Raw genomic sequence first — 12,131 nt, forward strand, 5'->3', positions numbered from 1 at the left:
GGACAGCAGAGATAAAGGGCTCTTCTCTTTAACAAAAAGGAGCTGAAAAGCACAAAGCATTCCATGGAAGATTTACCTTCATGGAAAAATCTTTGCACTGCCCTAAAACAAATATATCAAAGTTCAGTGGGAACCAGGGGTGTGGGACAGGCATTAAAGACCGTCACATATGCATGTCAATAGCCAATCGGAGCCCAGAGGCACAAGTGCTGATGGGATCACCAACATTTAATTTAAATTCTGTGAAATACCCACAAGCTACTGGTCCCCAGTCCGTAACTACCAAGAATCTGGTCCTTTCTCACAGAGACCATTCAATGGTATCACCCTCCCATTCCGAAACGGAAAGGCAAGATCAAGCAGACTAACCCTGGTTAAGACACGGTGACAAATACGACAAGCTTCTGGTCCCAGGGCACAAGTCTCAGTAGGCTCACCCATACCTATCCCCCACCTCCCCCTTCTCTCTGCACACAATTCCCATCTCAGGATTTGGCCAAGAGTTACCAGATTTTTCACCCCTAAAAAGCCTGGTTCAAATATCAATGGTCAACAGAGGAACTGGGCTCCACAGCTGGAGCTCTTCCACAAACACCAAGCAGATGAGGAGTCATCTCCCAGGGGACACATTCCATTGCCCCAGAAAAGGAGGAAGAAGAGACTGGGCAGGGAAAGACACACCCAAGTGTCCTGCCATTTCTGACCTTTGGAAAAGATTCTTACTGCGCCACCCTCCCCCCACCTCCGCCCGCACATCACGTCAACCACTGGTTCACGGATATTCTCAGATGAGTCCAGACCTCCAAAACACTTCACGTACCAAAGAAGCCCGTCCCTCCTTCTTAAAATGAACAAAAATCATCATCATCATCACCATGACTGGGAGTCCTTGCAACATTGGCGGAAGAGTAAAATGGTTAAAAAAAAGAAAGAAAATCCCGGGAAGCACTCTGGTAATTTACGTCATGAGCCTTAAACATACTCATTCAGTTTGACCCACAGGATTTACTGACCACATACTAAGGGCCTCACGACACCCTCCTGTGGGTCCCATGTCACAGACACACAGTGGGGATAAGGAACCCGCTCAGGCAACTGTCTCACTCCTGCCGCCCCAAGGGGTGTGAGCTGCTGCCTTGTTTAACGTAGACTCCACAGTGCCTGGCCCACGGGAGGCACTCAAAAATACCTGGTGAATTAATGAACCCCGTCACACCATTTCTAGAAATAGCAAGTGTAAGGATACTCACTGCAAATGTTTATAAACACTGTTGCTCAAACATAGAAATAACCTAAATTCCAATAATATGAGAACAGTTGAAGACATTAGGGTCCATACCGTAGGCAGTGAATCTGAAAAACTGTGTAATGTTCAAGAAAATGGAGAAACAGGTATGATAAAATATTAGTGAAAAAAGAACAAATATAGGCAAAACCCATAACTATATTAAAATGCTCATTTTTTTTACGAAAAAATACACGAAAACCTAGTGGAGGGGCTATATATCAAATTAATAAAAATTAACATTTAGGGCTTCCCTGGTGGCGCAGTGGTTGAGAGTCCGCCTGCCAATGCAGGGGACACCGGTTCCTGCCCCGGTCCGGGAAGATCCCACATGCCACGGAGCGGATGGGCCCGTGAGCCATGGCCGCTGAGCCTGCGCTCCGCAACGGGAGAGGCCACAACAGTGAGAGGCCCGCATACCGCAAAAAAAAAAAAAAAAAAAAAAATTAACACTTAGTGGTTTCTGAAAAATGGTTTAGTAAAAGGATTAAGAGTTTGGGCTCTGAAAACAAACTCCCTGGGTTAAAGCCCTGACCCTGTCACTTAGGGGACTGGTGTTGTAACGTAAGTCAGCCACAGAAAATGGCAACTTTACCAGGAGGAAACCTGGGAGACACCACCTTAGCCAAGAAACCTAAGTTAACATCTCCGAGACCTAGACACGCCAACATCACGCGTCTCCGGATACCCTGCACTGAGGACAGTGCCAGAAATGCATAACCTGAGTCAACATCATAAGAAAATGTCAAATACAAACTGAGGGACATTCTACAAAACAGATAACCTGTATTCTTCAACAGAGTCGAGGCTGTGACGGTCAAGGAAAGCTGAGGAACTGTGCCAGGTTCATAGAAACACCAGATGGTCCAGTGGTTATGACTCCGAGCTTCCACTGCGGGGGGACGTAGGTTCGACCCCTGGTTGGGGAACTAAGATCCCACATGCTGCACGGCTTGGCCAAAAAGAAAAATTAAATTTAAAAAATAAAAATAAAATAAATAAAATAAATAAAATAAAATAAAATAAAAGGGACACCAGAGGCGGTACAACGGAACGTGGTGTGTACTCCTGGACTGGTTACTGATCTGGGGAAAATATTTTTTTCTTTTTTTGTAAAAAAAAAAAAAAAAAAAAAGTGAGTGGGACAGTTGATGCAATTTTAGTAAGATCTGCAAGTCAGATAACAGACTGTATCAACATTAATTTTCTGATTCTGATAAATGACCTTGTTTTGTAGGGAGATTTTTAGGAAATATTTAGGAATAAAAGGGGAACATGCCTGAAGCTTTTACTCTTCAAAGGTGAAGATGAAGCAAAAGCAGAGAAGTGTTCACATTTGAAGAATCTGAGTAAAGTTTGGGTAAAGGGGACTTCTTTGTGTTAATTTTACAACTTTTCCAAAAATCTGAAAGTACTTCAAAATTAAAAAGTCTAAAAAAAAAATCCAGGGAAGATATAAAAATGTAATGTACAGCACAGGGAATATAGCCAATATTTTATAATAACTTTATATGGAGTATAATCTCTAAAAATATCAAATCACTTTGTACTCCTGAAACTCATATAATATTGTAAATCAACTATACTTCAATTAAAAAATAATAAGAGAAAAGAAAAGCCACTATACTTTGAACTCTTAAAAAAAAAAAAACAAAAAACTAGGAACTTCAGGCCAAGTATTTAATCTCTCTGTCCTTGACCTTTCTCTTCTGAAAATGGGGATAATCATAGTACCTCTTAGTTGCTGGGAAGATTTAATGAATAATACACAGTACGTCAAATGGGACCTGACGTGTACCAAATACTCAAGGGAAGTTACCTATTGTTATCTTTTATGAGTGAAGTTGCAAATAACCCATTTCCTTCTTTATATTCTTCTGAAATTTCCAAATTTTCCACACTACAAAAAATTGCTTCCATAATCAGAATAAAAGTTTTTTTTAAGGAAAGAAAAAAGAAAGGAAGGAAGACTGGAAAATAAAAAAAAACCAAAATGTTAACAGACTAGTAAAACATGGACTGTGTCTTAACTACACTCAAGTCAGGGAGCAAAGGACATGATACCATTTTCATGCTGGGCGAGGGAGTTCTCTGCCTACACCTACACAAAAGGCGTTCCTATCATATGGCACCCTAAGAGAAAAAGCAGTTAGGGGCTTCTTACAGAAAACACTACACAGGCAACTGTATTACCAGGTCCTATGCTCTTGAACACAGAATTACATGAATCCTTTCAGCTTTAGCAAGAGTTGATGCTTAGATACAAAAATATCTGGCTTACTAGACTTCATCAAAATTTAAAACTTCCACGTTTCAAAGGACACCATCAAGAACATAAAAGATAGAATGGGGGCCTCCCTGGTGGCGCAGTGGTTGAGAGTCCGCCTGCCGATGCAGGGGACACGGGTTCGTGCCCCGGTCCGGGAAGATCCCACATGCCGCGGAGCGGCTGGGCCCATGAGCCATGGCCGCTGAGCCTGCGCGTCCAGAGCCTGTGCTCCGCAACAGGAGAGGCCACAACAGTGAGAGGCCCGCATACCGCAATCTGACAGGAGGCTTTTATCTCAAATACATAAAGAACTCTTACAACTCAATAACAAAAAGACACATAACACAATTAAAAGTGGGCAGAGGGCCTGGATAGACATTTCTCCAAGGAAGATACATAAAGGGGCCAATAAGCACATAAAAAGATGCTCAACGTTATCAACGTTATTAACCTTTGGTATCAGAAACACGAATCAAAACCACAATGAGATTTCACTTCACACTCACTAGATCGGCGAGAATCAAAAGGAGGGACGATGACAAGTGTCGGCTAAGATGCAGAGAAACTGGAGCCCTCATACCTTGCAGGTGGGAATTTAAAACGGTACAGCCACTTTAGAAAACAGTGTGGCAGTTTCTCAAAAGGCTAAACATAAATTTAACATGACCCAGCAATCCCTCTCCTACACGTACACCAAGAGAAATGAACACATATGTCTGCGCAAAAACCTGGACACGTGTTCATAGCACAATAGCCCCCCCAAAGAAAATACACACATATATATATATTATATGCATAGAAAATATATCAACGGTCCGAATGTTCATCAACCAAAGACTGGATAAACAAAACACAGTATTACCCATTCAATGGAATATTGTTCATCCATAAAAAGGCATGAAGTATAGATACATGCTACCACACGGATGAATCTTGAAAATACATGCTAAGTGAAAGAAGTGAGATGCAAAATGTGTGTGTATCTTTCCATTTGTATGAAATGTCCAGAATAGGCAAATCTACAGAGATAGAAAGTAGGTCAGTGGTTGCCAGGGGCTGGAGGGAGGGAGGGTGGGAGTCTACGGGAATACAGGCACGGAGTGCTTCCTTTTGGGTTGACAAAAGTGTCACAAAAATCGATTCTAAAATCGACTGTGGTAATGGTTGCATAACTCCGTGAACATACTATTTAAAAAAACCACTGACCTGTATGTATCTGTCACACGGGCGATTGTATGGTATGTGTATTATATCCTAATTAAGCTGTTTTTTAAAAAAGGAAAGTGGTTTCATGGGACCTGTGCCCCTTATGCACTGCCCGTCTGAACCACAAACAAGATCTCTCGCTGCTTCCTAACTCAGGATGTATCTCAAGTCCAAGGCTACTCCTTCTAGAGGAAGATCAAGGGCTGCAGGCATTTGCCAGCCTGTTTCCCTAGCGGCCCAGCATCGTCCCGGATCCTGCTGCCCTGACAGGCGGCCCCACCTGGAGCAGGTGGGAAATGGGCAGGGCATCCCGCATGCCGGGGCTTACCTCGTCCGGGCTGGATGCCTGGTACACGCGGCAGGAGTCCTCGTACTGCTTCTCCGCCTCGGCCTGGTCGGTGACACCGCTGGACTCGTACACGGGGGTGACGTTGTGGCACAGCGCGATGGCCTTGACGGCTTCGTGCACGCGGGTGCCCATGGTCCGCCGCACCTTGGTGGTGAGCGCGGGGCCCTTCTGAGCGGGCGGGTCCTGGGATTGCTAGGAGAAGAGGAGACCAACGAGGAAGATGACCAGAGACACGGAAGGACCTCGAGAGGGAAGAAGAACGACCCTGCGGAGTCGCTGCTTCTCTTTCAGCTGCCCTAACACACGTCACTCTGGGGGTGTCTCCAGTAACACTGCCATGAGGGCGTGCAAGTCAGGGATCCGGTCACGGGCGTTCAGCCAAAAACAAAAATGCAAAATAAATAGAGGGAAAAAATGACAGCTTGGTGAATGTGGGTGATGCTACCTGAGAACCTGGGAACGTGCCTTCCTTTGGGTGGTGCTGGGGGCCTCTGACCGAGTGGGGGCCCCATTACACTTCAAGTGATGCTGCTGCTTCAGACCAGGGCGTCCGGACCTCGGCACTGCTGACATTTGAGGGAGATAATTCTCCGTTGGGGCTGGCGGCAGGGGGAGAGTCCTGTGCATAGTGGGATGGCTAGCAGCTTCTCTGGCCTCCATCTACTAGATGCCAGACGCAACCCCCAGTTGCAACAGGAGAACAAAACTCTCTTCAGATGTTGCCAATTGCCCATGGAGACCAAAATCATGCCCAGTTTAGAACTGCTGTTTTAAATGGACATTCCTCTCAGTTTAAAATTGAAGACAGGGGACTTCCCTGGTGGCGCAGTGGTTAAGAATCCGCCTGCCAATGCAGGGGACACGGGTTCAATCTCAGGTCCAGGAAGATCCCACATGCCGCGGAGCAACCAAGCCCATGTGCCACAACTACCAAAGCCTAGAGCCCGTGCTCCGCAACAAGAGAAGCCACCGCAAGGAGAAGCTCACGCACCGCAACGAAGAGTAGCCCCCGCCCGCCGCAACTAGAGAGAAAAGCCCACGCGCAGCAACGAAGACCGAACACAGCCAAAAATAAGTAAATTTTTTTAAAAAATGAATTCAACAGTATGGATGGGGGCTCTAGGGGGTAACAAGCAACCAAGGGCAGGTCCGGGGAGCATATCAGTAACAACCAGAAAGAAGCCTGGCTGGCTGGACACACTGCAAAATGGTACCTACAAGTCCACTGGGGGTAGATTTTCAAGAGTAAACTTAAATGTACTCAAGCTTTGCCTTCCACACTGGCCAGGGACCCTAACTTTTGTCTAAGAAGCAGTTCTGTTGCTTACACAGCCCTCATCCGTTCCTTTCAAAGCACAGCTTGGCCTCCTAATGGGTTAAGTTGGGGAAAAGGTTTTGAGCAACATGGTAAAAAGAGTACTGAAGGCTGAGAAATCTGAGCCTGATTCTCGGGTGGGTGTGAACAGCTGTGTGACCTTTTCCCGCAAATGAGAGGAGTGGGCTAGGGGGTGGTTTTCACCCCACGTGCTGAGTAGAGAAATCCCGAGAAACCCGCTCAGCACCATCAAACGTGGAGGACAAGCAACCCCATACCCATCTGTGTTACACACCGGGTACCATGAAGGCCTAGCTTTGAATAAAGGGGTTCTACTGCCCTAAAATACAATAAAAAATTAAGACCACTTGTCAACAGTCTATGAGTTAGTGTTCAATAAGAAACACTCAGGTGCCCTCCCATGACCCACCTGATTAGCCTCTCTGTCCAACCTCCTTCCTGCCTCAGGGCCTTTGCACTTACGGGACCCACTTCCTAGAACACTGTTTCCCACATCCCTGCAGAGCTAGCTCACTCCACCTCATCATTCAGGTCTCCATTCAATGTTTCCTCCTCAAAGTCACCTCCCCTGAGCCCCCTGATCCATGCCGCCCCCTGTGCCCACCCCACTGGGAGCCACGCTTCTCCATCACCATGTGTGTTATTGTCTCCACTGGCTAAAACTGAATCCTTTACCTGATAATTCTCCCGTTAGACCATGAGAACAGACAGCTTGTCTACTGAATTCTAGTACCAAGGGCCATAGTAACTAGCAAGAGATATTTGTTGAACAAACAAACAACTCAATATTCCTAAGATACTGGTTAGAAGTCCTCATTTGTCATGAACTTTTTTTCCATTTCTAAGAAGAAATAAATATCAAAATTGACCAACATCAGTTCCAGATTTTAAGTCACAGTTTAGGACAAAAGACCTACAATAGTCTTCCTGCCTCTACAACTGAGTCTCGGAAGCTGGAGATGTTTGTGAAGTTACTGAATGCTGTGTTCCATTAAAAACATATTTTATCCAACAGACCAGAAGCCATCCGATCTTTTAGAATGAATCACGTTTCATACCCATGAACACATGGTTGCCCAAAATAGAGAACAGATGGGTTATGAGAAACAAGAAAAGGACTTTCATTTAATTTTTTAATACTATTTTTAGCAGTGGCATTATACTCCTCAGGTAATTAGACAATTACTAAATTATTCTGGTTATGCAGGCACACACACTGCTCTGGCTTCCTGCTCTGTTAACCTCTGGTGTCAAGAGGACGCGAGTTTCACTTCCAGGCCAAAGGGCACGGCATGGTAACAATAATTAGAGTAATATATCAGAACTACAGTTTAAATGAATCATTATTTGCCAAGTGCTTTTAATCATAAAGAATTTAACTTTAAAATTATAACGAGGACTGAAGATTTACAGAAAGGTTCCCTCTCCGGGAGAGACTAAATCAAGAACATTTTTTCTAAACTCTATAATTTATGTTCTAGCCATGGACGCATGTCTTCATTTTTTTTGCCCACATTCCCCAGCACCTGGACCAAATTATTACTTAACATTAGGAGCAAGAACAAGACCTTTGACAAAGTAATTGCTCTGGCTGGCAAGTTTTAGTAACAGTGGATTTGAATGAAAGGCTGAGTTCAGGGCATCTTCCACAAACCTTAGGATTTTATAAGCAATCTGATTCTGTCTACAGAAGTATTTCCACTCATATCTCAAATGTGGGATAACACAGAGCTTTGGGGTTTTGCATTCCAGGTGAAACAACACTAGGGCAAGGCAAAAAAGAGAAACAGCCCAGAGTTTTGCAAAGACCTCACTCTCAGATCAGGGAACCATTTGACAACAAACTAGAAAATGATGGTGACTGAACTGGACCAACATCACAGGCAGACTGGTTTACTATCTCCACGTTCATTTCTCTCTCTCTTAAACTGATACTTATCCCACTTTCCTACTGTTTCAGGGAAGAGGGGTCATAACCGTTGATTCTGAAATTCTCTTTTAATTTGCAAACAAAAGGCTTGTCCACACACCAAATGGCAATCCACATATATCATAAAGGCACTGGTAATTACCAGGAGCTCGGCTAGTGTTCGTATTGAGGCCCAGTCCTCAAACATCCTCACATTCCCCATATGGAAGAGTTTCACATTGTACAGTGTTTATCTCTAGCCTCCTCCCCATAGGCCCTTTAACCTACACACATTTCTTCTTACTTAAAAAATACCAGGGGAAAATAAAAACAGATGTGGTATCCACAGAGACAGGTTACAACTCTTTTTTCCCTGGGGGGGAACCACTGGCCCTCTTAAGGAGGGAGGGCAAAATAGCCCCACGTGAGGTCAGAAGTTGGGTGAAGAATCAAGATCTCCGTATACAAAGGCCTCTGACTTGGGCCCTTCGGTGGATATCTCACACCTTGTGATGTTTTGGTCATCCTAGGGCAGCCCAGCCAACAAATGAGATATGGAGATTCAGTGAAAAAAACAGGCCTCCATTTCTCATTAATAATCCATGGCAGGGACATTTCCCAATGAGAACTCCAGCCTGTATTTCAGGAAACAGTAATACAGAAGTTAAATGCCGAGTCACCGTGAATATCCATTTTCTTTCCAAATGCAATGAAAACATCACCCCTTACGAACACTCATCATGTTACCAGATAGGATGCATGGGTTGCAACTGGTAAAAATACACTATTGAAGAGAAGGAATTCCTGTTTCAATAGGCCCCCTTCACTCCCCAAATTGAGCTCAGAGCTGGTAACTCATTAACCTCAAAGGCCCACCTCCACAGAAACAGGCTTAGAGCTACCACTTCCAAGTGAATCAACTGTCTTACACGCTAAGTGACTGCATAAACACAACGTTTACCGCTTAACAGTACACATCTTTCCGCACGACAGAGGCGACAAATTTCAATTCATTGAAACTGAACCACGTATTACACAGGGGTTCTCAACTTGGGAGACTTTGCCCCCCACTGGGCAGCGTCTGGAGATAACTGAGGGTGTGACAAAGCAGGTGCCGGGGGAGTGTGCTACAGGCATCGAGATGGTAGAGGGCAAGGACGCTGCTCAACACCCTACAGTGCACAGGGTGGTCCCCACAGCAAAAAATTATCCAGCCCGGATGTCAATATGCCAAGGCTGAGAACCGGACATGAAGCCACTGCCACCGTAAAACCGGGGTTAGGGTGGTGAGGCCAAACTGGGCGAATGCTGAATTGGATACTGTCAATTTAAGATTTGGATTTTTCGCATGAATTTGGAGTTTTTTAAGTACCGCATTACAGTATGATTTGTCTTGATGACGGCGTTTTCTTGCCATCTCGATAAGTTTTGCTCCCTGGGTGCAGGCCTCACTCTCCTTAACCCTACCTAGTCCTGGCCCTATTATAAAACCATTAAAAAGGATCATAATCATGACATATGTGAAAAGAAAGAAGCTGGACAGTGTTATTCCAACAGTGGTTCTTAACCAGAAATGCCTCTCTGAGTAACCAGTAAAGATTTTAAGAAGTATATATATATGCTTGGGCCCCTGACACTTAAAGAATAGAGGAGGGCCCAGGCATATATACATATGTTTCAACTTGACAGTTTTGATGCTCAACTCTAGTTCAAAAGAATTACAAAAATATGATGCCTTCTTGTTGAAAAGAAAAAACGAACAGAGAGAGAGAGAAACAAAGTACACATCTCCACAGACACAAAGGCAGAGAAATAGCTTGGCATTTTATACACCCAGGTGTTAACACTGGCTATCACTGAGTGATGTAAATACAGGTGATTTCAGTGTTTTTTATTTGTACTTACCCATGTTGTTTATTTTTTCTGCAGGAAAAAAAAAATGTATCCTAAGAAAGTATTAGGAATTTTTTAAATCAGTAAAAAACAAAGTAAGCTCTGTGTCCCAGAGAAAAACACAACAGACAAAAAATTCTTCCTCGAGAAAACATAACCTTCTCTGTTTCCTATGGATGCAGAAAGCAAGAGGGACACTATCTGGGACACAGCAAGCACTGACAACCGAATGCATCCTGTGTGTATATATCTTGTGCAGGAAAGTAAACCACAAACTCATACATTCACCAACATACTCATTAAAAAGAAAAGGAAAAAAATGATCAGTAGATTCCAACTCTAACAAATACTAAAACAATATCAGAGACAAAACGTTAAGTGAAAAATCACAGTTCACAGACCAAAATACGTGAAATAATGGGAACTGTGTTTTTTTTGAAAAATAAGAATTTACATGTACAAAACAGCCTAGAAGAGCGCTCTTGGTCTTGGGCTTCTCTGACACAGGACACCACGAGGCCCCCACTTCCCACACTCATCCATTTTTTTTCAGATACATTTATTAATAAAAGTTAAAGATATTTCCACTTGCTGAGGGGAGTAAAATAAAATAGATGACTACATATTCCAGGTAATAAAGAATATTCGTCTCAAAATACTTTGAAGATGTTGAGAAAAAATTTAAGTACCTTCCACACATGTATATTTAAATTGTATAAATATTATATTGTGCATTATGAAACAACAAAAAAATTCTAAAATGATATGATAAAAATGAAAACAGCGTATTTCACAGAATTAGCTAATACCTCAAAATAACATATACTCAGGGTAAGGGGCACTGAGAATTATAAATTTTAAATTATAATTATGTAAATTATTTAAAATTATAGATTCAAACTGTCATATCTGTCATAAGGGGCATGAAGCGCTGACACGTGCTGCAATCTTGGGGATGCCATGCCAAGTGAAATAAGCCAGGTGTAAAAGGTATTGATTGATTCCCTTCAACTGAAATGTCCAGAACAGGCAAACCACAGACACAAATAGTAGACGCGTGGTTGCCAGGGGCTGGGGTAGGGGTGGGAGTCTTAAGAGATCGGGGGTCCCTCTTTGGGTTGGTGAAAACATTCTGAAATGAGATAGCAGTGACAATTGCACAATGCTGAGAATATACTAAAAAACGCTGACCTGTACACTTAATGGGTAAATGTTATGGTTTGTGAATTCTCTCTGTTTTTTTTTTTTTTTTTTTTGGCGGTACGCAGGCCTCTCACTGTTGTGGCCCTTCCAGTTGTGGAGCACAGGCTCCGGACGCGCAGGCTCAGCAGCCATGGATCACGGGCCCAGCCGCTCCGCGGCATGTGGGATCTTCCCGGACTGGGGCATGAACCCATGTCCCCTGCATCGGCAGGCGGACCCCCAACCACTGCGCCACCAGGGAAGCCCTCTCTCTCAGTTTTTTAAAGATGCCAATAAGTAAATGAATAAGGCAGAGGAAAAAGCATCACATCTCCTTAGCCTGTCATGGGTTTATCTCATAATGTGTTGGCCATTTCCTTGTGGTTTACTTGGGCTTGTATGGATCATCTGGAGTTTCCCTGCAGGAACCCTGTAAAGCCACCTGCCCTCTTTCCTCTGAGATTACTTTAGTTAAATAACATCCCTAAAACCAGTCACCTGGACACTCATAAAAGACAATGTGAATTTCAATGTTCTGAAAATAAACAATCGTAGAATTCCAACTCCTTTTGCAGGACACCTCAAGGACTGTGCCTGATAAAAGTTTATCTGGGGCTTCCCTGGTGGCACAGTGGTTGAGAGTCCGCCTGCCGATGCAGGGGATATGGGTTCGTGTCCCAGTCCAGGAAGATCCCGCGTGCC

The 12,131-nt window shown here is 43.8% G+C and overlaps 1 protein-coding gene across 1 annotated transcript in view; it reads right to left on the reverse strand.

The window, feature by feature from the left end:
- Positions 1 to 12,131, reverse strand: part of ATP9A (ATPase phospholipid transporting 9A (putative)) — a 130,688-nt gene that overhangs the window by 44,624 nt on the left and 73,933 nt on the right. Inside the window, exon 14 of the mRNA XM_065892099.1 lies at positions 5,089 to 5,301. Within this exon, the coding sequence (XP_065748171.1) occupies positions 5,089 to 5,301 (213 nt within the window). The remainder of the gene's footprint in view (positions 1 to 5,088; positions 5,302 to 12,131) is intronic.

Source organism: Phocoena phocoena, chromosome 15, assembly GCF_963924675.1.
Source record: "Phocoena phocoena chromosome 15, mPhoPho1.1, whole genome shotgun sequence".
Lineage (NCBI taxonomy): Eukaryota > Metazoa > Chordata > Mammalia > Artiodactyla > Phocoenidae > Phocoena > Phocoena phocoena.